The sequence below is a fragment of the Anguilla anguilla genome, chromosome 9 (genome assembly GCF_013347855.1).
Source record: "Anguilla anguilla isolate fAngAng1 chromosome 9, fAngAng1.pri, whole genome shotgun sequence".
Classification (NCBI taxonomy): domain Eukaryota; kingdom Metazoa; phylum Chordata; class Actinopteri; order Anguilliformes; family Anguillidae; genus Anguilla; species Anguilla anguilla.
In genome coordinates, this window is record NC_049209.1 from 52,901,262 (window position 1) to 52,928,761 (window position 27,500).

The following is a 27,500-nucleotide window of genomic DNA, read 5'->3' on the forward strand; positions in this document are numbered from 1 at the left end:
GCGGCGCCGGTCACGCAGCCCGCTGGGCCTCTTGTAGGAGCGGCCGGGACGTACCACAAGGTGGGGGAGGGGCGGGGGCGGGGTGTGGACTGGAGGCCACGGGGGTGAGGTACAGGCGGCCGGCCATCACGGCGTCACGGGGGCCGGATCCCCCCAGTCCTGCCGGATCGAGCGTGGGCCGCTCTGGTCCACCCCAACTGGAGACAAGGAGACCCCCGCTCTCTGATCAGCACAATCAGCGGCCACACACACACATAAACACGCATACACACACACATGCACGCACATAAACATGCGCACAGACATACACACAACTCACACACACACACCCTTACTTCCTTGGAAGAGCAGGTCGAAGACGTCGGTCCATTGGTCGCAGTACAGGTCAGTGTACTGTGGAAGAGGACGGAGGGGGAGTCTTTGGACATCTGCGCACACTCTGCAGGGTCGGCTGATTCTTGAACTCGTACTGATAGTACTGATCACCTGTAGAGAGAGGGAGAGAGAGAGAGAGAGAGAGAAGAGGGAGAGAGAGAGAGGGAGAGAGGGAGAGAGAGGGAGAGCGAAACGGCTAACTCACATTCACATTATGAGGACAGCACACACACATATGCACACACACGCACACACACACTCACACAGACACACACACACACACACACGCACACACACACAGGCACGCACACGCTGACACAGACACACACACGCACACACTAACACTGACACACACACGCACACACACACACACACACACACACACACGCACACACACTCACACTGACACACACACACACAACACACACTCACACTGACACACACACACTCACACTGACACATACACACCACACACTCCAATGACACATACACACACACACTCACACTGACACATACACACACACACCACACTCACACATACAGACGCACACGCATACACACACAACACACCTTTGAAGAAGTACACCTTCTCTTTGCCGCGGTGGCTGCTGGCAGGGATGGCGAAGGCAGCGTCCACGTCCTTCGGAATGTTCTGGAAGCCCATGGAGATGTCGCGAGGGAAGTCCTCGTCCAGCACGCCGTCCTCAAACCGCCAGTACTTATTTCCCTGTTTGGCGACAAACGCACGACATCACTTTCCCAAAAAAGACAACTTCGCCCACTTTCAATTTCATGTGACATTTTTCCTGTAATATAATCATATGAATGTTACAGCATATACATTGTTTACAGATGTAAGAAATTTTTCTCACTGAAGCGAACTGAAAAACAAAAAAATATTTTTCGCCAACTTTCAGTTCAGCTTTAGTGAAACTACAACATCCAGCAATGCTTTTCTGTCTCCCCTGTCTTTAGCAATGCAAAAACCATGCAGTGCAGTCTGGGAAAATGAGTCAGTGGGTAAATAAAATAATGGACCCTTTTATTAAAGGCTGTGTTGCCACTGCCTAATTTTGCCCATCTGAAATGTGTGCCTTTCATATGTACATACCATTGTGTTCAAGTACGATGATGATGGAATATCTATTATGTAAACAGTAAAACTGAATGTGGGGAAAAATTCCCATGGAGCATTAAATGTCAGTGCTCTTTTTGGGCAGGCAGATTGACAGACGGACCTTGAAGATGTAGGTCTTTCCCTGGCAGTTGATGCGGGTGAAAGCCGCGTCGATTGGCCCAGAGATGCCCCACACGTCCTTGATGAGTTTGGGGTATCCCGGCAACACGGACTTCTCGTCCAACTCAAGAAGTACTCGCCTGGAGGGATGCAGGAGCACCCAAACACTGGCTCGTTAAGCCCATTTCCCGCTTCCCATTACACACAGCCTGTTCACACAGCTGGATATTTCAGAAGCAGTTCGGGTGAGTTACCTTCGGTCAGGGGTACAAAGGCACAGGCCCACATACGGAATCCACCAGCAAGCTTGAGTAACGAAGCCCCTCCCCGACCCCCCCCGACCCCCCCCCGACCCCCCGACCCCCCCGACCCCCCCGCTCACCTCTGAAGGCGTAGATGGAGCCGTCTTCAGCTGCATGAAGAGTCGAAAGCTCTTCCACTGCAGGCGTCTGCGTCACGATCTGAGGGTCTGGGGGGCCACCGGCTGGTGGGGCCACGGCGGGGTGTTCCTGGGGCCCGCTGTGCTGAATCTGGGCCAGAAACCGGGATTCTGGGGCCCGCTGTGGTGAATCTGGGCCAGGAAGTGGAGGCCCTGGGGCCCACTGTGGTGAACCTGGGCCAGGAAGTGGAGGCCCTGGGGCCACTGTGGTGAACCTGGGCCAGGAAGTGGAGGCCCTGGGGCCAGCTGTGGTGAATCTGGGCCAGGAAGTGGAGGCCCTGGGGCCAGCTGTGGCGCTGACGTTCTGTACGTCGGTGTCGTAGTCCTGTTCGGGGTCGTGAAACGTGTCGCCCCGGGTTACTGCGAAAGAGCACAGCCGACAACAAAGGTACTGATTTACTGCCACTGAGGAAGACTGTGGCGGACATCAAAGATGAAGACTCGGTGACACGATGCGATGGAGGAAGATTCAGATTTAGAAGAGAATTCAGGTGAAAGGATTCAGGTATGAGAGTAGATTTCAGGTGAGAGGATTCAGGCGTGAGAGTATATTTCAGGGGACAGGATTCAGGAGTAAGAGCAGATTTCAGGGGAGAGGATTCAGGCGTGAGAGCAGATTTCAGGGGATAGGATTCAGGTGCGAGAGTAGATTTCAGGGGACAGGATTCAGGTGCGAGAGCAGATTTCAGGGGAGAGGATTAAAGCCTCCCACCCTTGTTGCTGCAGGTAGTCTCGTAGTCCACACAGCAGCTCCTGTAGTAGCCGCACATGGAGTCGCACTGACATTTCGTCTTCGAGTCAAAACCAGAGTTACACCGGCCAACACAGCTCTCTACAGAACACAGAGAGGACAGGCAGGGCACAGCACACAGCAGCACACGTGAATACAAATGTACATAATTAAAGAAAAAAATCATATCATCAAATTACAATGTAGCACAAAGTAAGGGTCAATTCAAGTAATTAAGGGTAATATAAAAGATGGGTGAATTGCCCCTGGTTATGGCTGCCTGTCGTGCCAATAAGTGGCATATTTGTAAACCAAAAGGTATGCCTTAATGCTCATAACCAGGGATAAAATAAAAACGCTTAAACAGACAGGAATGGATTATCATGATTCATGTCAGTACACGTCACTCACTGCAGGCGACTGATTGGCATACATATTGTACAACACACATTTAGCAACATACAGGCCTACAGTAATGGGCAACTGATAAAATTCCATATGAAAACGGTAGTATATTTTACAAATCGTGCTTAAAACAGATAGATATTTTGGCTTGTCAAATTTAATAGGCCAAAATAATAAATAAATAACCTTTTCCTAATTAATTACAGTAACGGCCCAGCATTGTCGGAGCACGTGAAATAAAAGTCGTTGCAGTTTACCTTCAGCCGCGAGCGCCGCGGCGACGCAAGCCAACAGCAATATCGCCCGCACGTGCATCCTCTCTCCCGGTCAAAAAGCCTCCGAACGCGGGGGACTCGGCGAACCGATGGAGCTCTGGACGGGATCAGCGATTCCCCGAGTTATTCACCTCCCCGTGTTTATCTTAGCGGACTTACAACATTTTGGCGAGGTAATCATTAAACAGAAGTATTGCTTTGCTTGAACCAACATTGTTTTTGGGGAGATGAGCGAACGCCACATTGCAAAAACAAGTCTGTAAAGGCTTCAAAATACAACCTTTGGCACCGTGCGTCACCAGCGTTCGAATTACGGCGGGGATTGGGGGGGTCTGACCCCCCATAATTAAGACTTGCCCCCCCCCCCCCCCCCCAAAAGAGATAAATCAATCTTAAACTGGATTTAAATGCGGGTGCCGTGTGACGACGACTGTTACTAGTTACGTTGGTGATCTCAGGGCAGCGAACCCCCATTTTATAAGGCGTTGTGAATTTTTGCCTGTTACATTTCTTTTTTATTACGAATTGGCTCAAGACAGTCGAAAACGGCGGTTGAATTTAAAGTGTTCAAACAGTGTGACCCAGGCCAGCCCACGGGGTTGCAAGTAACTGAGAAAACGACGCCAGAGTCAGACAAACCACCCAGTCTTATCTTTTTGATCGACAGCTGCGTTCCATTTGCTGAGAACGCAGTAGACATTCACGTTCTCGCAATGACCACCAGGCGGCGCTCTAGGGCAGATCAACTTCGGCGCGTCTGTCTGGGACTCGAACAGCAATCGGTTCTGCATTGGCTCACCCCCTGGCCTTTCCAGACAATTAGATGTATATGGAAACAAAGTCGACTGATCCCAGGACAGCACTTTGCCTGAAATAGCACCAACAGAGTCCCCCAGAGACCATGTTTCTCCTTCACTGAATCCAAGGCACTCATTTCGTGGTTTAAAACGACACATCGCTGGTGGATGAGGTTGAAAATTTTGATGTGAGGGGCTGTCGGTATGTGTAGATATTTGTGTGTGCGCACACATGGATGCATGTATGCATTCGCGCGTGTGTGTGTGTGTGTGTGTGTGTGTGTGTATTATGATAAGGCAATGCACAAGATGATTCGTTTCTGTAGAAAATTTAATTTATTTCGAGCCATTTTGCTTGTAATCTTGTTCACTGTGACTGCCTCCATTAACAGGCTAATCATGCAACACGCAGTGGCAATTTCATTACCCAAACACCCTTCAGAATCATACAGTCGTGCGTCATGTTCCTCCCCCATTAACATATTGTTAATTCTTTTTTGCACAGCTTGTCACCAGCGATGGCTCAGTTGTGCAGCTCTCTTAAGGCAGCGTTTCAGCATTTCTCCTCCCAGGTTTTTCCGTCTGAATTAATGGGCAGCGATATGTATTGTCAGCACAGATAACGATTAACCCTTTTCAAGGCGGAAGATCGCAAAAATATGTGATTAGAATGTTCTTCACTCAACCTTCTAATGCTGATGTAAACAACCTCTACTGGTCACTGAAATTGTATAGGGTTCTAGAACACTGACTTAAAATTTTGTGAGAAAAAGAAATCTTAAAAACGTACGCTTCAAAGGAAAACACTTGTTAATGGTGTAAAAGGGGGTCTCATATTAGTGGAGAATATCAGTGTTAGTCTCTGGATTACAGTGCACATACTGTACGTTTCAGGACTTCAACATTCTTTCACACTAAATGGACATAAACTCTGAAAACACAGCTTCAGATCCCTGAGAAACTTCAACAAAATACATTATTAAGCAAACATTGAAATCATATTTAAAAAATGAGTCTTTTTTCTCCCAATATCGATAAATCCAGATGTGTCTTTTAAGATTATCCATAATCTGCAGTGTCTTAAAGTGCCATTCAAAGAAAGCTATTCAAAAGAAGTATTGCTGAAATATCCCACAGGAGGAGTTTTACACTCTGGCAACCCAGGTGACACCAGAAGGAGAGTGCATGATGGGTAGGGGCTGTTCCTACCCATCTCCACCTCTCTACCTGTCCTTCCCCTCCTGTTCACACCTGTGTGAATCCATCATCAGGGTACACCTGTGCAGGGGCATTCTGGGATAGCAGGAAGGAGCTTGCTGGGTTATGTAGCAAACGCAGAGATGATGGGGTGTTCGAGTCCGGACTTCACCCCAGACCCCTCCATCTGGGAGAGTGTGTGTGGGTGGGGCAGTGAGAAGCGGGAGACCCGGCTCTGTTAGGTGATTGGTGCGTGAAGGTCAGGGGGGCGGGGCCAGGAGGAACCTCAGGAGGTTCCGTCGTGAGCCGTCCTCATTTCTCTACATCTGATGGTCCTGGAGAGAGAGGGAGAGAGAGAGAGAGAGAGAGGGAGGGAGGGAGAGAGAGAGGGGGGGAGAGAAGTGGGGGAAGTAACAGAGAGAAGGTGAGAAAGAGAGAGAGCGAGAGGAAGAGTGGAAGAGAGAGAGACCAGTAAAATACACCCCACCACTGTAAACACTAGAATCTCTCTCTCGCTCCTTCTCTTGGTCAGATTGTTCTGACCCACTGGGACACACAGAGACAGCGGGTCCGGGGTCTGTTGGACCCGGTCTCTTACCCGATGATGCAGGCGGGGATGAGGAGGAGGATGGCACCGAAGAGGAAGGGGAACCCCTTAAAGATGTGCAGGGTTGCGGGGTACAGGCTGTTGAACACTCCAGTGGCCAGCAAAGAGCACAGACTCTCCACACAGGCCACCGACGCAAACAGAGCTCCTACAGGAGAGAGGACACACTGTAACACACTAACACACTAACACACACACGCACACGCACACGCACACACTGTAACACACTGTAACACGCTGTAACATACACACACACACACACACACACACTGTAACATGCTGTAACACATACACACACACACATACTCACACACACACACAGTTCACAGTGCACAGGCAGAAGCTGGGATAGGAACGGCCTGTGTGGCTCTGGCTGTGTTTAGAGCTGGTGGTCTGTGTGGCTGAGGCTGTGTTTAGGGCTGGTGGTCTGTGTGGCTGAGGCTGTGTTTAGGGCTGGTGGTCTGTGTGGCTCTGGCTGTGTTTAGGGCTGGTGGTCTGTGTGGCTGAGGCTGTGTTTAGGGCTGGTGGTCTGTGTGGCTGAGGCTGTGTTTAGGGCTGGTGGTCTGTGTGGCTGAGGCTGTGTTTAGGGCTGGTGGTCTGTGTGGCTGAGGCTGTGTTTAGGGCTGGTGGTCTGTGTGGCTGAGGCTGTGTTTAGGGCTGGTGGTCTGTGTGGTTGAGGCTGTGTTTAGGGCTGGTGGTCTGTGTGGCTGAGGCTGTGTTTAGGGCTGGTGGTCTGTGTGGCTGAGGCTGTGTTTAGGGCTGGTGGTCTGTGTGGCTGAGGCTGTGTTTAGGGCTGGTGGTCTGTGTGGTTGAGGCTGTGTTTAGGGCTGGTGGTCTGTGTGGCTGAGGCTGTGTTTAGGGCTGGTGGTCTGTGTGGTTGAGGCTGTGTTTAGGGCTGGTGGTCTGTGTGGCTGAGGCTGTGTTTAGAGCTGGTGGTCTGTGTGGCTGAGGCTGTGTTTAGGGCTGGTGGTCTGTGTGGTTGAGGCTGTGTTTAGGGCTGGTGGTCTGTGTGGCTGAGGCTGTGTTTAGGGCTGGTGGTCTGTGTGGTTGAGGCTGTGTTTAGGGCTGGTGGTCTGTGTGGTTGAGGCTGTGTTTAGGGCTGGTGGTCTGTGTGGCTGAGGCTGTGTTTAGGGCTGGTGGTCTGTGTGGTTGAGGCTGTGTTTAGGGCTGGTGGTCTGTGTGGCTGAGGCTGTGTTTAGGGCGGATGGTCTGTGTGGTTGAGGCTGTGTTTAGGGCTGGTGGTCTGTGTGGCTGAGGCTGTGTTTAGGGCTGGTGGTCTGTGTGGCTGAGGCTGTGTTTAGAGCTGGTGGTCTGTGTGGCTGAGGCTGTGTTTAGGGCTGGTGGTCTGTGTGGTTGAGGCTGTGTTTAGGGCTGGTGGTCTGTGTGGCTGAGGCTGTGTTTAGGGCTGGTGGTCTGTGTGGCTCTGGCTGTGTTTAGGGCTGGTGGTCTGTGTGGCTGAGGCTGTGTTTAGGGCTGGTGGTCTGTGTGGCTGAGGCTGTGTTTAGGGCTGGTGGTCTGTGTGGTTGAGGCTGTGTTTAGGGCTGGTGGTCTGTGTGGCTGAGGCTGTGTTTAGGGCCGGTGGTCTGTGTGGTTGAGGCTGTGTTTAGGGCTGGTGGTCTGTGTGGCTGAGGCTGTGTTTAGGGCTGGTGGTCTGTGTGGCTGAGGCTGTGTTTAGGGCTGGTGGTCTGTGTGGCTGAGGCTGTGTTTAGGGCTGGTGGCCTGTGTGGCTGAGGCTGTGTTTAGGGCTGGTGGTCTGTGTGGTTGAGGCTGTGTTTAGGGCTGGTGGCCTGTGTGGCTCTGGCTGTGTTTAGGGCTGGTCTTAAAGGCACAGCAGTCAGTGGTGTTACTGGAATGTCCTGGCTCTGGCGTTCTACGGGCACTGCACAGGTAATGATTAAACCCGTGGAGTTCACGGGAAGGGAGTTCATGGCAGGTGTGCATGATGACCTTGAAGTTCAGACCCGGGTGGGGTAGTGGTGGGGAGCGGGGGGGGAACCAGGAAGTGACCCCCTACCCCCAATCACTCATACAGCCTGGTACGATTCCACTGTCACATGAAAACCTTGCCCCCCCACCCCAAGAGAAAAGGACCGTAGTCCTGGGAGTATTTAGAAGGGTAGGGTGTTGCTAGGTGATAGCCCATGAGGGTGTTAGGTTGTGGGGGCAGGGGGTGGTGGTGGGGGGGTGTGGGGAGGGTGGGAACCATCAGCCAGACCACACAAGGCCCCCCACCCGCCGGGTGTCCTGCTCACCTTGTTGGGACGAGTCCACCAGTTTGGAGAGTTTTGAGCGGAGAACCGGAGTAGAAGCCATGGACAGGAAGTTCAGCCCATACCCTGAGGAAGTAAGCACATCTCTTTACATTTTATGATCATTTATTTCTCTGTCACTTCTGTGGCTGACACAAATGTTGACTGGGACTTCTCCTGGGACTGTACATGAAAATTAGCCAAAACTACATCTTCAACTAGAGATAACCTGGTGTTAAACCTGTCTGCAGTTTTAACTCCAGTCCTGAAGGGGGCACTGCGTCTGCAGTTTTAACTCCTGTCCTGGAGGGCCACAGCGTCTGCAGGTTTAACTCCAGGCCTGGAGGGCCGCAGTGTCTGCAGGTTTGACTCCAGTCCTGAAGGGGGCGCTGTGTCTGCAGTTTTAACTCCAGTCCTAGAGGGGCCGCAGTGTCTGCAGGTTTGACTCCAGTCCTGAAGGGGGCGCTGTGTCTGCAGTTTTAACTCCAGTCCTAGAGGGGCCGCAGTGTCTGCAGGTTTAACTCCAGTCCTGAAGGGGGCGCTGTGTCTGTGGGAAACCGTTCAAGCACTCATCACAGAGCTTGAGAGGAGAGACTCAACCTTCTGTTTACAGCTCTCTCCTTTATATCTCTCCCAAACGGCCCTAAGACAGGCCTTGGTATGACAGTCGCCCCGCCCCCCCCCCCCCCCGCACACATTTATGTTTTTCTGAGAAACATTGTTGCTTCCCTCAGAAACCCTGACCAAACGCCTAGTTCACTGGTGCTTTTGCAGCGGGGGTAGGTGTTCCTTCTTATCAGAACAGCTTGTCCTCTTTTTGATATTATACACAGTACAGGCACTTTTCACACGCTATTGATCAAGACATGCCATTTTGCACACAATGGTTCTATGCTTACAGCAGATGTTACTTTTAACTATGATTTTACTTCATTTTACAAAGTATATCCCTCAAGTCCTGACAGAAAAAAAGCCCAAGATGTTCTTTGAAGTCCTGATTAATACGTTGACTTTTCAGAATTTCTGAGGTTCTGATCCAGCTTACACACGGGATTCCATCGTTCCCTCTCTAGGGAATTACTGCACTTTGATCCATTATTATTGCCTTGTGTTTGCATTATAAGTTGCTCTGGATAAGGGTGCCAGCTCAATGCCAGCAGTTTCCTTCCCGAAGCGGTTCATGTTTAACAGCTCTGCTCAAGGACAGCACTGCAGTGTCACAGCCGGGATTTGAACCTGCAACCTCCGAGTTGTAATTCAGTTTCCCTAACCATTTAACGACACACAAAGGTTATTTGATTTTTTTTGTTTTGATAATCATAAACCTGAATAACTTTGCCCTGATCTTACCTTCCCTGTTTAGGCCACATAGCTCAGGAGGTAAGAGTGATTGTCTGGCAGTCGGAGGGTTGCCGGTTCGAACCCCGCCCTGGGCATGTCGAAGTGTCCTTGAGCAAGACACCTAACCTCTAACCCCTAACTGCTCTGGCGAATGAGAGGCATCAATTGTAAAGCGCTTTGGATAAAAGCGCTATATAAATGCAGTCCATTTACCATTTCAATTCGCCACACCTGTGGAATTTTCCAGGTGTACAGTGTCATAGGTTTGAGGCCAGCAAGCGCAAATTACATCAAAATTAAGACACAGCGGCCAATCACGTGGCAGCTTGCGTTTACTGAAGAAATTCGGGTCAAGCACCTCATTTAGTCCTGGCACTAAAACCACTGACCTCCGGACGAAAAGATGCTCTTCCTACCACACTTCAACCCTTCAAGCTGTGACATCACAAATGTGTGATTAGAATGTTCTCAACTGATCATTCTAATGCTGATGTCACAATCACTACTGGTAACTGAAAGCAACAGAGTTCTAGAACACAGAATTTTTTGAAAAGATTCTGAAATATGACAAAGAATTCCAAAAATAACCTGCTCTTCAAAGGATTAAGCAAGCCCCGCTTGAAATTATTTTAATTTTCAAAATGGCTGAAATGGCCTTTTAAAATTCCCCCACCTGTAGCCATTTTTAATCAGATGCTCCCAAACGGTAGAAATAAAAACTAAAGCTTTGTAAGCCTGGGCAATGATTGTCAATGGCAGTTAATGCTAGTTTAGGAGTCTAAATCATTGCCGACTATAAAGTAAATTTGTTACATACAAACAGAGCAAAGTCTCAGATCGTGGGGAAAACCACTTCCTTACACTCTGGAAGTTCACTGGACTGTTCTAAGCACAGAATATATGTGTGCGTGCAGCTATAGGTATGTACATGTGCATGTGTGCGATAATGTGTTGCCATGTGTATGTACCCTTGTGTGTGTGTGTGTGCGTGTGTACGTGTGTGTTGTAGTGCGCATGTATGTAGAGTATTGGCACAATTTATGGAAACACTGCATTCACGTAACATATTTTGATTATTAATGCAGTATTTTCCAACAATATCTGTTTTTGGCATAATGTAATATGTATTACATGTCAACATAAAACAAAAATGAAGAAATAATGTGCATTTGTGTCAAACAAGTAATAATCATTACACATTCCAGTAACACAGTAAAGTCACGTGTATTGGCATTAACTAATGTTGTTGTTAACTACTAACAACTGAAAAGTTAATCTGTACAGCATTGATAATGCATTTGTACATCATTAATTCATGTTAACAGCTACATTAGTTAATGCCAATTCATATTGGAATAAAAAAGTTAACATATCTATAACGGATTAACTAATTTTGTGTTAATCCAATCGCCAATGTATAATCATGTAACTAATACAGTGATTCCGTAATTTGAGCTAGTACTGTATGTAAACTTGTGTGTACAGGTATGCGTATAAGTGTATATGTGTGAGTGTGTGTGTGTGTGTGTGTGCAGGCGTGTGTGTGCGTGCGTGCATGTGTGTGTGTGTACGTACGTGTGCGTGAGCTTGTGTGTGTGTGTGTGTGTGTGTGTGCACATGTATGTGTGTGTATGTGTGTGTGAGTGTGTGTGTGTGTCAGTGTGTGTGTGTAAGTGTGTGTGTGTGTCAGGGTGTGTGCATGTGTGTCTGTGTGTGTTTGTGTGAGCGTGTGTGTACCATACGCATGCTTGCGCGTGTGTGTGTGTGTGTGTACCGTACGCATGCTTGCGCGTGTGTGTGTGTGTGTGTGTGTGTACCGTACGCATGCTTGCGCGCGTGTGTGTGTGTGTGTGTGTGTGCGTGCGTGCGTTTTACCGGTGAACATGAGCGCGGTGCTGCTGGCGGTGGAGATGACCAGCAGGGCGGCGCCGTTGGAGGCCAGGCCCAGCAGGGCGACCCAGGACTCGTCCAGGCAGAGCTGCAGGACGCGCAGGCCCAGCAGGCTGCTCAGGTAGGCCAGGTGCAGGGCGGCGGAGCCGAACCCCACCAGCTCGGGCCCCCAGCAGAGCGGGGCGCTCAGCTCGTACAGCACGTACAGGTCGCGGCTCCCGAAATGCACCGTCACCACCAGCAGGAAGCAGAGCGCGTAGAGCCAGAGCAGGGGGCCCCGCCCCCCGCCCGAGCGCCGCCCGTACAGCCGCAGCACCGCCCGCTGGTGCGCCCCCGAAAAGAGGCGCGCCCCGGGGTCAGGGGTCACCGTGTCCGCCACGAAGAGCCAGGCGTACAGCGCCGCTGCCAGGTTACACGCCAGGGCCAGCCAGAAAGGGTTAATGTACCTGGGGGGGGGGGGGCGGGGGGGGGAGAGACAGAGGGGAGGGGGGTAGAGGGAGGGAGAGGAGAAAGAGAGGGAACGGGGCAGAGGCAGCAAGAGAGAAATAGAGGGAAGGGAAGGGAGAGAGAGTGAGAGAGAGAGAGAAAGAAGAGAGAGGGCGGTTAGTTTTCTGTCCAGACATTTGTTGTTTTAAGTAGACAAACATTTATTTTCCTGACTGAGTGGCATGATGGTCCGTTAGTTGGGGAGGGTTGGGGGCGTTGGTGGGGGGGGGTGAGCACGGCGGGTAGGGAGGGGGCGGGGGAGGGGGGGGGGGGCACGGCGGGTGACGGCGGCAGCCTTACCCCTGCGCCCGGCGCCACTTCCCGCCGATGACGCTGGCGAGCATCCCGGCCACGCCCAGGCAGGCCTCCAGCACGGCCACGCGGAAGGTGCGGTGGCGGCGGGCGCTGGTGTCGCCCACGTGGGCGAAGCAGCCAACCAGGATGGCGTTGAAGTCGCCCGACAGCCCGCTGAGCAGGCGGCCCGCCAGCAGCCAGGGCACGGGCAGCCGCAGGTACAGCACGGCCAGGTAGGTGCCCGCCTGCAGCGCCAGGCCCAGGCTGGGCACCGTCAACAGCGCCCGCCGGCCCGCCCGGTCACTCCACGGGCCCAGCAGCGTCACCACAAACAGCCCCACCGCGAAACCGCCCAGGTTAATGTACAGGCTCCAGTGCGCCGTCAGAGTCTCCACCTCCTGCCGGGGGGGGGGCATCGATCTCAATATTATTATTATTATTATTATTATTATTATATTACTATTATAATATTATTATTCTGATATTGTCTCCACTCCTTGTCAGGAGACACAGGGAGAGGTGGGAGCAGTGGTGTCGTAAGGGGGGGGGGGGGGGGCGTGAATGTGTATACTAGGTTTTGACTTGGTCTTGTTATTATTTTATCATTATATGTGTTATTGTGAAAACAAAAACAGAAACCATCAGGTCACTGTCCATTCGACCAAACCTGCCCAATCTCCAATGCAACATCAGCGTGTTTGATTGCGCGAGACTAGGCGGTCCAGCAGTGCGTCCCCCGCCCCCCCCCCCCCCCCCCCCCCAAAAAAAAAGTTGAAATGAAACTTAATCGTATGCGGGTGAAGTTCCAGCGGCTATTTATAACCCTTCGGCAACAGTGACAGGACACGCGCACACCCAACCCGATTCAGGTGAAACGTGCTTCTTTGACAGGTAACTTTTTGTTATTAAGCAAGTCGGCTGAAATTGGTACCTTCTCCAGCGGATCGGGCGGGCCGGAGGTATTTCGACATCCCCCTGATTTCGTTCCGTTGTAGCCGACATCTTCACTGATGCGGTCCCAGAGGTACTGCGTGGTCAACGGCATCTGGAGAGCCAGCGAGAACATGGAAAGAAAAAGCACCGGTTCCACCGAGATCGGCAGCGGACAGGGGAAGGGTGGGCGCCCGCTGCGCAGAGGGGAACAGGGCGGCTTGTCTACGACCGCTGAATCGGGGGGGAGGGCGTCCGAATCCGGGATCTCATCCCCGGCGGGCGGAATGAACTCCTGGGGGAGAATCGCGCTAGAGTCCGAGTCGTCCATGACCTGTTTGCGTCTGAGGTGCGCTCTCCCGCGGGGCGAAAGTCGCGAGCCGAGGTCCACGTGAACGTTCTAATAAGTTAGCTACACGCGTATATACACAGACCCCATACCACTGCCTGCACGAATGTCACGAAAACCCACACCCGACGTACCTATAACCATAAGCACTTCTTTTACCGCTCGATTCATTACTGGTTAATAGTGTTAAAAACAGTTTACCACGCAGTGCGTGGTGCTACGTGTTGCTACAGTCCTGTGTTTATTACTCCAGAGTTCACTCCACTCCGTTTCAGATTCGTCTGATCACCAGTCCAATGTCTAACAATGCGCATGCGTGCGCAAACAATTGGAAGGATTTCTGCTCTTTAGCGGCCCTAGTGGTTGGACCCAGTATAACTTTCCCTCCATTGACACCGCTGATGAATTAGGCACATTTTGACGGCAAAATAAAATTTAGCTTGGATTAAAAAATTAGGACAGATATTTCAGTCTGCTCTTCTGTTAACGGAAAGTGGACTACATATTTTTTATTTGGACTGGGGAAAGCAGAGAGGGTATCTGTAGATAGAGGTGGTATCACAGTGTCGGGAGTAGATTTGGCTCGAGACCTAGCCACCCAAGACTGAACCTCCCATATCATAGCACAACATCTTCGTATTAGCTACAGCCAACGTTTTTTTTTTTTTTTTTAATGGTCTGAAGGGGGAATCAAAACTTCTAGTTCTGCAATTTTCCCTATCTCTCTCTCTCTCCTACCACCAGTTCTGCTGACACATGCTTTCCTGTCATGTGAGGGATTTTTTGCGGGGTTTATCGTGTCGGTTTAAGTGTTGGTCCTTCGGACAGAACTGAAGACCACGGCTCTGCACCAAGTAGGTTGTAAATACAGTCCTGGGGACGTCAGTGTATGTTGGTTCTCAAACCGACCACAATCACAACCACTGGATTGTAATGAGCAAGATCTGGTTTAATTATAGGTCAGCTGTTGAAAAGGGGAAGGTGCTGCGTCATGTTTGAGTCACGTCAGTAGCACGAGGTGTGGGGTGGGGGGCAGGGAGAACGTGCGCTCACCGCTGTGAAGGGAAGTTACCCCCAAAACACAGCTGATGATCAGCAGAGGTGTCTGGCACCGAACATCAGAGACTCAGGCCAATAACCTCTCCGCAGGTTACTGTGCAGCAATAGTAATCTCACAGAGCTCATTATGTAATAAATGTAATTTTACAGTGCACAATAAACCACCATGAGGGGAGAATCAAAAACAATACATATTGACATTCAGATCGTGTGCCAAATATTTAAAAATGAATTAAAATGCCCCTGTTTTAAACGCATTATAGTCCAGAATTTCAGTAGATTCCTGAAAGAAATCTGGACTGTTTAAAGGCGAGAGTTTAAAGACCCTGTGCAATTACTTGTTTCTTGTAGCCTATTTGAAAAGGGTGATTATGAGATGAAGTACATTATTGTAACCAACTTTATAAACAGGATAATAATTATGTGTGGTTTTGAAAAAAGCGCCATGGCAAATGTATAATGATCTTTATTTGGCACTGTTTTTTTTTTCGCTTCCCGGAGAACTTAGGCCATGGCGTAATCGAGTTGCTCCTCTTCGGGTAACAAGCCGTTATTCTAAACAGGGAGCACGCGCTGTAAAAGCTGCCACCCGCACTAAACCGCGAGTCGTCAAATTTAGATAACTTGTCAGGGGAGGAGTGTGAGCGCGGCTCGTGCTGGGCAGAGGCGGAAAAAAAAATATGAAAAATTTCCACTGCACCTTTCAGCTCTACTCGTAACCTTATCAGCGAAACGCAGAATTCATAAACTGGTGAAAAGGAATATTCCTTCACGCATCGCTGCGGTTTGCACTTTAGCCTTTAGTCTCACTGAGCGATCACACGATTGCGCCGACACGTTGGTGACGTTGGCTCGGGTTCAAAGTGGTCCAAAGTAATTAACCGGGTCGTATACTTAGCAAAGGTGGGGTCTACAGGCCGTTTTGCAGTAACACCCGCGTGCGGGCTCGTTATTATACCCAGTTCACGTGGTACCCTTCGCTGCGTTTTCAGTTCGAGCCCCTTGTCGTCTGCCCTGGTTTTAAGACCGCTGCGAATGAGCTGGAATCCATTCCGTGTAAAACAGACGCATTTTCCCCAGATGTATAATGCAGATAGCAGACAGCGCCCTGAATAAGTATTTGCCCCCTTCCCGATGTCCTCTATTATTGCATATTTGTCACACTGAATGTTTTCAGATCTTTAAACAAAATTAGTTGTATGAGATAAATGGTACCTGAGTAAACACAAAACACGTTTTTAAATAATGATTTTCATTTATTTAATGAACAAAGTTATCATTAATTGTTCATTAAATAAACAAAATAGGCATTTCAAAAATGTTTTGTGTTTCCTCAGTTTTCCCCTATCTAATATCACATTTTGTTTAAAGGTCTGAAACCATTCAGTGCGACAAATATACAGTAATAGAGGAAATCAGGAAGGGGGTAAATACTTTTTAACAACACAGTATATTAGCAGAGTGCCCTAAAGAGGTCTTCTGTTTTTGAGTCTTTGAGTGGTGCACGTTGTCTAACGCCTGGGCAAATCACAACAAACTCCGCTCACAGAACTGGACCCGATGCTGTTATATAACAGAAACAAAAACACTCGGGAAGTATCGGCTGTCTTCCGAGAGCAGTTTGCGATTGCACGGAAAAGACAAGCACAGGCCACACGTCCGTTGAGATCCGAACCATCAATAATCTAAAACAAACACTTAAATGCAGGCGTGAGTCAGAAGAGGTTACACTGCCAGCAGGAGAGAGATGGATGAAGTCCTGACACTACACTCAGAAAAGAAAAAAACTATGAAAAAGTGCCTATTCAGGTACACATGCTTATCACTGGGGGTGGCAATCTATAAGTCCATAAAATCGTACCCCTAGCCATCAATGCATAATTAATTTGCACCTTTATTGCTTGTACAAAGTACTTATCAGGACCAAAATAGAATATTATCTTATTTTCCGGGAACATTTGCCAAATTTGTTCCCTAAAGAACAAAAATATACATCCAATGTACCTTTATTTTTGAGCATTTACATTTTAGTTATTGCTGTAGCTTCTAGCTCTTGTTTTTTTTTATTCCCCGTGTCAAACTGTTGCCCAAACACCAAGCGAAACTCCATTAGCCTATCCCAAAAAAGAAGTCTTTGGAAGACCATAATCTTCACTCCTTTCTTTCTTGTTTCCAGAAAACAAACAGCCCACTTTGGCATTAGGTCAAGGTGAAGCTCTGGGATTTAATACAGCAGGTCTTTGAAAGAAAAACATTCGGAAAGCCGCTGTAATCGCTTGGTGAAGGTTTTATCAATCACTCAAGGACAGCAGGCCGTATGGCCCAGCAAGTAATCTGAGTAACGCAGTGGTCTTCCTCACGTCCCTGAAGTGTATCATTATGGACCTTTGAGTACATTTCTGATTGCGATTTTGCCAGCATGATTGTCAGGAAGTTTGATTTCATTGGGTGCCCCCTGACTGCGTAAAGACCTAACTTGCAATGCCCTGTCCTTCCCTGTGGAGTCTACCTATTCAAAGCTACAGATTTGTCCCAAATTTGGTATTGTCCCATATATTAATTATCACTCATATTGTGTGGTTTGTGGGGGGATCCTGAATATTCAGACTACAGAATACCGTACTCTCGGACTACACACGCATGCCCAGGCTATGCTTTAGAAGAGTCCTGTTTGCACCTGCATCTTAGATTGTGACAAATGTCGGAGACATCCAACTTCCCCCTGGACTGCCTGGACTGTTCGTTTACCTGGGGGGGGGGGGGGGGGGGGGGGGCTGGGGGTGTGTGAATGTGTGTATGCGTGTGTGTGCGTGTATGTGGTTGCGTTTATATGTGGGTGTATTTGTGTTTCTTTGTGGATGTATGTGTTTGTGTGCGTGCGTGTATGTATGTACGTATGTGCTTTTGTGTATGTGTGTGTGTGTTTGTGTGCATGTGAACTTTTATGTGAAATGAATTAAGCATAAAATCAAATTGGAATTTGAGATGTAAAAAATCTGTCCACTCTGTCTCCCTCTCTTTCTCTCTATCACCCACCCCCTTTCGTGGGTTAATATTTAACTCTCACCCTCTGATATACATATATACTCTGATGCTGTGGATTGATCTTGCTCACTCTTAGCATCCCTGTATTTTTTTCCTGCTCGCATTTCTCTCCAGTTTCTCTCTCTCCATTTCTCAGCATTATTCTGGGACTCCCGCTGTGTCTGGGCGAGCGGCATCATGGCTGAGTTTAGAGAATGGCTTTGGGCCCACAGGAACTATTTCCTTATCGTCCTGATACCCCTACTGGCCCTTCCACTACCACTGGTCATCAACACATCGGTGAGTATGTGCATGTGTTTGTGTGTGTGTACGCTTTCATTGTGTTGTGTGTGTGTGTGTGTATTCATATATGGTTTTCTAATAAAGCACTTCGAGCATTCGGAAAAATGCTATATAAATGTAATGATTAATTCGCTCATTCATACAGCGCATGTGCACTTATGTATATGTTTTTGCATATTTGCATATGTTTTTGCGTATATGCATATTTGTGTGTGTGTGTGTGTGTGTCTATGTTTGTACATGTTTGTATACAAGGGTTTCAAACTCCAGTCCTGGAGGGCCACAGTCTCTGCTGGTTTTCGTGATTTCCTTTGTGTTCAGCAGCCAAACTAGGCCTAGGAAACAAGGTGTGCATAAACCAATCTATGTCTTAAATTAGCAGTGCAGGAACACATCAAAAACCAGCAGACACAGCAGCCCTCCAGGGTTATAAGTTTAAGTCCCCTGATACGCTAAAATACCTATGTGTGTGTACATATTTGGTATGTAGTTCTATGTGTGTTTTTACATGTTTGCATGTGCGTGTGTGTGCGTGCGTGCATGTGTGAGTGTGTGTGCACGTGTGAGTGTGTGTTGCTTAGAAAAACTGTGGGTAGTTGGTATTGCAGTATTTGAGTAAATTTCCCTCAGATAGCAGCATAAAGCCCCCAGAGTAGGACCTTTCAGATAAGCCTTATTCTCCCAACTCAAAAGGAGGGGTGTATCCACGGTAACCCTGTCAAACTGCCCTTCACACGTTAAGCCTTTTCCCGCTCAAAATGTGTGGGTGACCGTGTTTTCCCTCCAGGGGGACTCCTTAATGTGAATTAGATAACCCCCCCCCCATCAGTTAAGAGTTTTCAGAAGCTGTTTCCTAAGGCTACCAGATCAGCAGCTAATCTTCGCCGTCGCCCCCGGTTACTGACCTTGCACGAGTGGAAAGTTTTCTCTTTTCGTTTTCTTGGCACGAGGGGGTCATTCGGGCACACCTCGAGACCATAAAACCTCCTAAGTAGTCCTGCAATAAAAAAATACTTCAGCTAAAGATGATTGTTTACCTTTTGATTATTTGAGCTGAGTCACACTACCGTTAAACTCCAGAACTGCTTCAGTAACACATCCAGCCGTATAAATGGATCACACGTGAAAGTGTGTTCTGTGTGAGTCCCTCTGGATGACAGCTTCCACTTGCCACGGTCTGACATAGGAATGAACCTGCAGTGTGTGGGGGGGGGGGGGGGGGCTCTGTTAGAAAACTGAATATGAATAATTGGATGGACCTAAAAAAAAAACTTAAAAAAAAACCTGTGTATAGACCATCACAAAGCAAGCGGCCTGTATTTTGGGCGTGTGAAGATTAGCAGGGACAGTTTACCCTCTGTTCTCTCGGTTTTGGCGATGTCTCATTTCTACGACTAGTGGAACACCGGCACGGTGGCGAAGCGAAAGCATTGTTGTCAGGTCAGATTTTGGGGGTGCGGTCGCTGTACCCCCTGCCCCCCCCCCCCCCCCCCCCCCCCCAGCCCGAATGAGATTCACTTCACCTACTGCACCCAACGCAAGACACCCAACGCCCCTGCGACACATCCGCCTCCCGGTGTTTTTCTTTCCGAGGGTGCGTGCGGTTTACCTGGAAATGGCCCGTCCAGTTTCGGGTGTCAGCCTCTTCTCCTGCCCCGTCAGGAACAGAGGAACCGGCCCAAACAGCACTCGCACATCACTCACAGAAACCCAGCCACCCGTAACGGGCTGTGAAGTTCTGTTTGTCTTGGTAAGGGAAACCCCATTTGCTCTAAGGCAGTGGATCTCCCACCCCTCCCCCCATCTGTGGTCAGCAATATAGACTTTCCCCCAGAGCCGCGCTTTGCATGGGAGCACACTACTGCTGCTGGAGCGGTTAAAACCTCTCCCCTTACAGGAAAGCATGATCTCACCTTCCCTTCTGCACACCCAGTGAAATCATATATTTTTCTGCAACGTTTACAAGAAATGGCCATCATCTATCATGTTTCATTTCGCTCGTTTGAGTTTATATTTTTTTAACGCGACATTTGATACAAATCTGAAAAAGTGATCGTTGTGTAGACATTGAGAAGACTTAGCTCTTACCCAGAATGCCGTGCGCTCAATCGCCTCATGTAGCTGGATGTTTACTGAAGCAATTCAGGTGAAGGACCTCACTCAAGGCAACAGTGGCAGTGTCTCACCAAGGACTTGAACCGACAACCTGAGAGTCATAAGCCTAGCTCTCTAATGATTATGTAACACTGACAATGAATTTACAGATGAAGGCACACCTCTATAAGCTATTGCCATACAGTCCAGAAATGATTCCATTGCATTAACCCTTGTTGAAGAGTAGGTTTTTTTGGAATGTTTTTTTTTTTTTTCAAAATTCTGAACCAGTGTTCTAGAACTCCACTGCACTCAGTCACCAGCAGTGATTGTGACATCAGCTACAGAATATTCAGTTAAGAAAACTAGAGTAAACAAAAAAAGTATTCAAACAACGCTTCCACACATTCAACCACTTGGACAGCTCAGGTTCTTCCTCTGTAGAGGAACAGAACAAGCAAAACAAAACAAAATGTCCTCATAAAACGTAAAACCACTGAATAGTTTGCAAAGAAACTGCCATCTGAAAGGGAGCCTGTCTCACTTCCTGTCTCACAGGAAGCGAAGGGAGGCTATGCCATCATCCTGATGGCGCTGTACTGGTGCACAGAGTGCATGCCCCTCGCCGCCACCGCCCTGCTGCCCATCGTGCTCTTCCCCATGATGGGCATCATGACCTCCACAGAGGTAGGCTCCGCCCCCTCCGGGGTCGCTGGGTCAGTTACTATAGTTACTGACTCCTGAACTGGGTCAGTTATTGCACTTACTGACCCCTGAACTGGGTCAGATTCATGGGTCAGTTACTGCACTTACTGACCCCTGAACTGGGTCAGTTACTGCACTTACTGACCCCTGAACTGGGTGAGATTCATGGGTCAGTTACTGCACTTACTGACCCCTGAACTGGGTGAGATTCATGGGTCAGTTACTGCACTTACTGACCCCTGAACTGGGTGAGATTCATGGGTCAGTTACTGCACTTACTGACCCCAGAACTGGGTCAGATTAATGGGTCAGTTACTGTACTTACTGACCCCTGAACTGGGTCAGTTACTGCACTTACTGACCCCTGAACTGGGTCAGATTAATGGGTCAGTTACTGCACTTACTGACCCCAGAACTGGGTCAGTCACTGCACTTACTGACCCCTGAACTGGGTGAGATTCATGGGTCAGTTACTGCACTTACTGACCCCATACTCCCCCCCCCAGGTGTGCATGCAGTACCTGAAGGACATCAACATGCTGTTTGTGGGGGGTCTGCTGGTGGCCGTCGCCGTGGAGAGCTGTAACCTGCACAAGCGCATCGCCCTCAGGGTGCTGCTCCTCGTGGGGGTCCGGCCAGCCCTGTAAGAGCCCCGCGTCTCTCATAACACATCTCTCTCCCCCTCTTTCTCCCTCTCTCTCTACCCCCTCTCACCACCCCCTCCAACTTCTCTCTCTCTCCCTCTCATCCCCCTCTCCGCTCATATGGCACAGGGGAAGGGGAAAGGTTAAGGAGCTGTTCTCAGATCAGCTGATCCCGCTGTTCCTGCAGGTTGCTGATCGGGTTCATAAGCTGTTCTCAGATCAGCTGATCTAGCTGTTCCTGCAGGTTGCTGATCGGGTTCATGAGCTGTTCTCAGATCAGCTGATCCTGCTGATCCCGCTGTTCCTTCAGGTTGCTGATCGGGTTCATAAGCTGTTCTCAGATCAGCTGATCTAGCTGTTCCTGCAGGTTGCTGATCGGGTTCATGAGCTGTTCTCAGATCAGCTGATCTAGCTGTTCCTGCAGGTTGCTGATCGGGTTCATGAGCTGTTCTCAGATCAGCTGATCCTGCTGATCCCGCTGTTCCTTCAGGTTGCTGATCGGGTTCATGCGCTGTTCCTGCAGGTTGCTGATCGGGTTCATGAGCGTGACGGCCTTCCTCTCCATGTGGATCAGCAACACGGCGACCACCTCCATGATGCTGCCCATCGCGCACGCCGTGGTGAAGCAGCTGAGCGACACCGAGGAACAGGCCGACGCCCGCGAACTGGGCCAGGCCGGCCGCGACAACCAGGCCCTCGAGCTGAGCGAGTTCAGAGAAGGCAAGCAGGCCAAGGCAGCCCAGGGCAAGGGTAGGCCTGCCTTCTCCTCCTCTCTTCTCCCTCTGTTATCGTCTCCTCTCCTTTACTCTCTCCTTCTCTCCTCTTATTTTTCCCTGCTCTTTCTCCTCCTCCCTTACTCCTCTTCTACTTTCCTCACCCTCTTCCCTCCCATCCCTGGTGACCCCGCCTGGTCGGGGGGGGGGCAGACTTGTGGATTGGATTAGACAGAGATATGTGCAGATAAGGCCCAAATCCTTTCTCAGAACAGTTCAGTAGCACACAATAAAGAAAAAACACCCTGTCAATGACTGACAGGTCTGTAAGGAAAAGAGGGCGGGGCTAAGGGTGGGGAGGGGCGGGGGAAGGAGGGTGACCTCATTTACACCGGCCCAAATGCTCCACTGACAGCTGGAGAGCTAGACAAGTAGCCAGGGCCAGAAGATGCAGCAATGATCCATAAACTTTCCGCAAATGCCCTTCATTTGACCTTGAACTTGCGTTTGGCATTCTCCTAATTATCGCTCCTGCATTTCATATAAGTACAACCACACCTGTGTGATGCACTGCGGGGGGAGTAATAAACTTATGATGTTGCCCCCCCCTCCCCCCCCCCCAGTTGAGACGCGCTCTGTGGAGGATGGAGAGAACGAGGCTGAGCGGCGGAGGAAGGCCCGGGAGGAGAAGTACAAGAGCCTGTCCAAAGGCCTCAGCCTGTGTGTGTGCTACTCCGCCAGCATAGGGGGAACGGCCACCCTCACCGGCACCACGCCAAACCTCATCCTCAAAGGCCAGCTGGACTTGTGCGTGTCCCGTCCGCTGCTACACCCACACTGTAAACTCTAAGCCAGTGTTCTAGAACTCCGTTGCTTTCGGTTAGCAGTAGTGATTGTGACATCAGCATTAGAATGGTCAGATGAGAACATTCTAATCACATAGTTGTGATCTCGTGCCTTAAAGGGTTAACAGTGCAGTTTATTGTGACATCACACAGTAGTGATATACCATTATAATTCGGTGTTTCAATGTAACACCAGTACAATCACCATTTGAAAACGCTCCTTTGGATATCTGAGAATTACCTCTGGAAAAAAAAAATGTGCAATCGAAGAAAATAACAATTATGTTGTGCAAACAGATGTTTCTTCTAAACTTCTGAGTATTGGGCAGGATTTTTACTTTATTCAAGAGGGCAAAAGTATTTTTATTGAATGTATTTAAAATAATGATGCATCAGACCAAAATAACTACAAAAAGCAATATATTCAAGATATACCCTAACAATAAAAATATGCATGCACTATAATGTCCATACAGTATAAGGACATGTCTCTCTCACTCACTACCGCCCCCTGCAGGATGTTCCCGGGAAACAAAGATGTGATAAACTTCGCCAGCTGGTTCGCCTTCGCCTTCCCCAACATGCTGATGATGCTGGTCTGTGCCTGGCTCTGGCTGCAGTGCATGTACCTGGGGTTCAAGTAAGCTCCGCCCACATGCACCTGCCTCCACCCTACCCCTCTCCACCTTCACCTACTGCTCTTCACCTCCACCTCTCCACCCTACCCCTCTCCACCTTCACCTACTGCTCTTCACCTCCACCTCTCCACCCTACCCCTCTCCACCTCCACCTACTGCTCTTCACCTCCACCTCTCCACCCTACCCCTCTCCACCTTCACTTACTGCTCTTCACCTCCACCTCTCCACCCTACCCCTCTCCACCTTCACCTACTGCTCTTCACCTCCAACTCTCCACCCTACCCCTCTCCACCTTCACCTACTGCTCTTCACCTCCACCTCTCCACCCTACCCCTCTCCACCTTCACCTACTGCTCTTCACCTCCACCTCTCCACCCTACCCCTCTCCACCTTCACCTACTGCTCTTCACCTCCACCTGTCTCCACCCTACCCCTCTCCACCTTCACCTACTGCTCTTCACCTCCACCTCTCCACCCTACCCCTCTCCACCTTCACCTACTGCTCTTCACCTCCACCTCTCCACCCTACCCCTCTCCACCTTCACCTACTGCTCTTCACCTCCAACTCTCCACCCTACCCCTCTCCACCTTCACCTACTGCTCTTCACCTCCACCTGTCTCCACCCTACCCCTCTCCACCTTCACCTACTGCTCTTCACCTCCAACTCTCCACCCTACCCCTCTCCACCTTCACCTACTGCTCTTCACCTCCACCTCTCCACCCTACCCCTCTCCACCTTCACCTACTGCTCTTCACCTCCACCTCTCCACCCTACCCCTCTCCACCTCCACCCTTGCCAACTGGCTGACTGAGCGCCTGAATCGCTGACTGGTTAACTGGTTCATTGACTGGTTGATTAATTGACTTCCTGATTGGTCGATTCCCTGCTTGTGCTAATGGTCCACTGATGGATCAGATGAACCGATTGGTTGATTACCTGATTGTGTTGATGGTCCACTGACGGATCGGATCGCCTGATTGGTTGATTTCCCCCGCAGCCTGAGGAAGTCGCTTGGCTGTGGCCTGCAGAACGCCAGGGACCACGAGGCCTACCAGGTGATGCGAAACGAGTACAGGAAGCTGGGCGCCATGACGTACGCCGAGGCCAACGTCCTCGCCCTCTTCAGCCTGCTGGTGGCGCTGTGGTTCACCAGGGAGCCCGGCTTCATGCCCGGCTGGGCTAGCCTGCTCTTCAACAAGGGAAACCAAACGTGAGTCCCAGAGGTCTACATTACAGCTGGACTGATCGACCGTGTGTGGTCTACATTACAGCTGGACTGATCGACCGTGTGTGGTCTACATTACAACTCTACCGAATGACTGTGTGATGTCTACATTATAGCTGCACTGTTTGACTGTGTGCGGTCTGTGTCTGACCGTGTGGTCTGTGTTTGAGTGTGTGTGGTCTGTGTTTCACCCTGTGCGGTCTGTGTTGCAGGTATGTGACGGACAGCACGGTCGCCATCCTCGTTGCCCTGCTGCTCTTCGCCCTGCCCTCCCAGATCATCAGGTCGCCATTGGAGAGCCGCAAGGAAGGTGAGGCCCGTGGTGGAGCAGCTTTTGGAGATGACTGTCTGCACCCCTCACACTCTGGAGATCACATCCGGGGGGGGGGGGGGGGTCCCAGAGATTAAGCTAGGGTGCGCTCCATTGTGCTTTGTGAGAGGTATAGCGTGACCTTCTACTTGCTCTCTCTCCCACCCTCCCTTCTTCCCATTCTCTCTCTCCCCCTCTCTCTCTCCCTCCCCTTCCCCTTCTCTCCCTCCCCCACCCTCTCTCTGCCAATCCCTCTCTCTCTCTCCCTCTCTCTCTCTCTCCCTCCCTCTCTCTCTGTGCAGGTGGGAAGGTGAAGGCCCCCCCAGGGTTGCTCACCTGGCAGGTGGTGCATGAGCGCATGCCCTGGAACATCATCCTGCTCCTGGGGGGCGGCTTCGCCCTCGCACATGGCAGCGAGGTGAGGGGGGGGCAGTGGGGTGTCTGGGGGGGGGGGGGGGCAGTGGGGTGTGTGGGTTTGAAACGACTGGCTGTTCAAACGCAATAGAAGGAGTCATGTAACCATGACCACAGCGTTGGCACGGTGGTGCAGTGATGACCCTTCTTGTGTGTGCAGAAGTCGAACCTCTCGCAGTGGCTGGGGAACAGCCTGATCCCGCTGCAGAACATCCCTCCGTTCGGCATCTCCGTGCTGCTCTGCCTGCTGGTGGCCACCTTCACAGAGTGCTCCAGCAACGTGGCCACCACCACCCTCTTCCTGCCCATCCTCGCCTCCATGGTAGGTTCCGGAAAAATTCTGCCAGTAGTACCGCTTTCTGCGTCTTTGGTGCTGTTCCCAGATTCTGGGGCCTGGATCATGATCCTGAGACTTGTGTGTGTGTCTGTGTGTGTGTGTGTGTGTGTGTGTGTGTGTGTGTGTGTCCTCCAGGCCATTGCCATTAAGATCCACCCTCTCTACGTCATGCTCCCCTGCACCATCTCCGCCTCCCTGGCCTTCATGCTCCCGGTTGCCACGGCACCCAACGCCATCGCCTTCTCCTACGGAAACCTCAAGGTCATCGACATGGTGAGGAACACCCCGCCCCCTTCCGACACTTTTCCCAAATCCGCACCCCAACTTCCGACACTTGGCCCGGTTTATATTAGAGCAATCCAACAGCCAATAAAACCCTTCCCTTCCTGTGTAAAACTTTAGGACGGCCATAGAGGACGTCACTGCTGAGCTCAGCTAGTTTGCTGCAATCACGGGTACAAAAGTCAGCAACAAAGTCCAGACGGGGTTCGTAGGGTCCACATTCACAGGACCCCCCCCCCCCTTGGATCAGTGCCCCGCCCCCACCCCAAAACACATTTGCTGAGTGGATTCACACTGACTCTGAGTTTGCAGCCCATTAGATGTGCCCATTGTGTCTACCTTCCCCATAACATTTTGTCTGGTCTCTCTCACATGAGGTATTTCACCATAATATATTCGTATTAGAGTCAATCTTTACAGCAGTTCATACTGATATATTATACGTAACCATGGCGAGGCCAGCATGATTGACATGCGAGTTCCTCACCACACAGTGCTTCTTTATGAAAGTCATAATTCACGGTTCTCGTCCTTCCCTTGGTGCAGGCAAAAGCAGGCTTCATGCTCAACATCATCGGCGTCTTCACCATCAACCTGGCCCTCAACACCTGGGGAGCAGCCATGTTCGGCCTCAACGAGTTCCCGTCCTGGGCCAACATCACCATGACTGGGCCCTGAGGGGGGGGGGAACCCCGCCCTCTTCACCATGGAAACCTGACGGTGAGGAAGAGGAGGATGAGGAAGAGAGGAAGAGGGAAACGGAAGGGAGAAAGGGAGGAAGGGAGAGAGGAGGAGAGGAAGGGACAGAAAGGAAGGAGAGGAGGAGAAGGAGGGAGAAGGAGACAAAATGAGGAGAGGGGAGAGAGAGGGAAAGGCAGAGAGAGAAATAAAGTCCCAGCGTGAGAGAGACTGAAAGTGAGAGAAAGTGTGTGTGTGTGTGTGTGCATGAGTGTGTGATAGAGAAAATGAGAGGAAGAAAGAAAGCATCCCCACCCACATCATGACCCTCTCCCCTCTTCACCATACTTCGCCCTTAGTATTTATTTTATTCTGTATTTATTTATAATCTTGATTATTTTTTTCAGCTGGATGATACAATGTGCTTCCCTCTGCATGTTCTTAGGGAACCAATAGACTGTAGGCTCTGGTCCCAGGTGGGACACAGATTACCGCTACACAAGCAGAAGGCTTCAGTTACTGCTTCAGCAAAAACATCCAGCACCGCTCATGGGTTGTGTGCAAAAACTAAAAATAAAAATGTATGTTCCGTTACTCCCTCTGGATGAGCTTCTGCCAAAAGGCT

At 50.1% G+C, this 27,500-nt stretch overlaps 3 protein-coding genes, 1 long non-coding RNA gene and 1 pseudogene across 10 annotated transcripts in view; 1 reads left to right on the forward strand and 4 right to left on the reverse strand.

The window, feature by feature from the left end:
* The window catches only part of LOC118236596, a 5,413-nt pseudogene extending 5,286 nt beyond the window's left edge, over window positions 1-127 (reverse strand).
* The window catches only part of LOC118236188 (solute carrier family 13 member 2-like), a 36,923-nt gene extending 9,912 nt beyond the window's left edge, over window positions 1-27,011 (forward strand). The window contains exons 1-13 of one of the 7 annotated variants that reach the window (XM_035434334.1): window positions 10,496-10,572; window positions 17,820-17,984; window positions 20,640-20,768; window positions 21,293-21,429; window positions 21,954-22,180; window positions 22,767-22,950; window positions 23,506-23,628; window positions 24,627-24,839; window positions 25,067-25,164; window positions 25,467-25,582; window positions 25,739-25,900; window positions 26,051-26,188; window positions 26,744-27,011. In XM_035434334.1, coding sequence (XP_035290225.1) covers window positions 17,883-17,984; window positions 20,640-20,768; window positions 21,293-21,429; window positions 21,954-22,180; window positions 22,767-22,950; window positions 23,506-23,628; window positions 24,627-24,839; window positions 25,067-25,164; window positions 25,467-25,582; window positions 25,739-25,900; window positions 26,051-26,188; window positions 26,744-26,875 — 1,761 coding nt within the window. In that variant the 5' untranslated portion in view covers window positions 10,496-10,572; window positions 17,820-17,882 and the 3' untranslated portion in view covers window positions 26,876-27,011. Of the gene's footprint in view, window positions 1-10,495; window positions 10,573-13,106; window positions 13,214-17,489; window positions 17,985-20,639; window positions 20,769-21,292; window positions 21,430-21,953; window positions 22,181-22,766; window positions 22,951-23,505; window positions 23,629-24,626; window positions 24,840-25,066; window positions 25,165-25,466; window positions 25,583-25,738; window positions 25,901-26,050; window positions 26,189-26,743 lie in introns of those variants that run through there. The other 6 variants (XM_035434332.1, XM_035434335.1, XM_035434331.1 and 3 more) reach the window with 6 other exon arrangements.
* LOC118236597 (vitronectin-like) lies at window positions 346-3,573 on the reverse strand. The gene is made up of 7 exons (XM_035435090.1): window positions 3,444-3,573; window positions 2,764-2,883; window positions 2,267-2,411; window positions 2,094-2,225; window positions 1,614-1,752; window positions 946-1,102; window positions 346-486 (listed from the first exon to the last, which is right to left on the reverse strand). The coding sequence occupies exons 1-7, from the start codon at window positions 3,499-3,501 to the stop codon at window positions 386-388; spliced, it is 852 nt and encodes a 283-aa protein (XP_035290981.1). The 5' UTR covers window positions 3,502-3,573; the 3' UTR covers window positions 346-385.
* On the reverse strand, window positions 4,572-13,893 carry LOC118236190 (proton-coupled folate transporter-like). Its single transcript, XM_035434337.1, has 6 exons — window positions 13,254-13,893; window positions 12,329-12,720; window positions 11,528-11,988; window positions 8,315-8,398; window positions 6,054-6,210; window positions 4,572-5,790 (listed from the first exon to the last, which is right to left on the reverse strand). The coding sequence occupies exons 1-6, from the start codon at window positions 13,581-13,583 to the stop codon at window positions 5,742-5,744; spliced, it is 1,473 nt and encodes a 490-aa protein (XP_035290228.1). The 5' UTR covers window positions 13,584-13,893; the 3' UTR covers window positions 4,572-5,741.
* Window positions 26,825-27,500, reverse strand: part of LOC118236191 — a 9,054-nt gene continuing 8,378 nt past the window's right edge. Inside the window, exon 3 of the long non-coding RNA XR_004766999.1 lies at window positions 26,825-26,911. This is a non-coding gene — a long non-coding RNA (uncharacterized LOC118236191). The remainder of the gene's footprint in view (window positions 26,912-27,500) is intronic.

Excerpts from the sequence above, each read along its gene's own strand:
- LOC118236597 (XM_035435090.1), bottom strand. The coding sequence starts at position 3,501 with ATGCACGTGCGGGCGATATTGCTGTTGGCTTGCGTCGCCGCGGCGCTC. Across the intron at positions 2,412-2,763 it reads GACTACCTGCAGCAACAAGG|TAACCCGGGGCGACACGTTT; the intron begins GTGGGAGGCTTT and ends GCTCTTTCGCAG. Across the intron at positions 2,226-2,266 it reads GCCTCCACTTCCTGGCCCAG|GTTCACCACAGTGGGCCCCA; the intron begins GTTCACCACAGT and ends TTCCTGGCCCAG.
- LOC118236190 (XM_035434337.1), bottom strand. The coding sequence starts at position 13,583 with ATGGACGACTCGGACTCTAGCGCGATTCTCCCCCAGGAGTTCATTCCG. Across the intron at positions 12,721-13,253 it reads CGCCCGATCCGCTGGAGAAG|GAGGTGGAGACTCTGACGGC; the intron begins GTACCAATTTCA and ends CCCCCCCGGCAG. Across the intron at positions 5,791-6,053 it reads ATCCCCGCCTGCATCATCGG|GACCATCAGATGTAGAGAAA; the intron begins GTAAGAGACCGG and ends CTCTCTCTCCAG.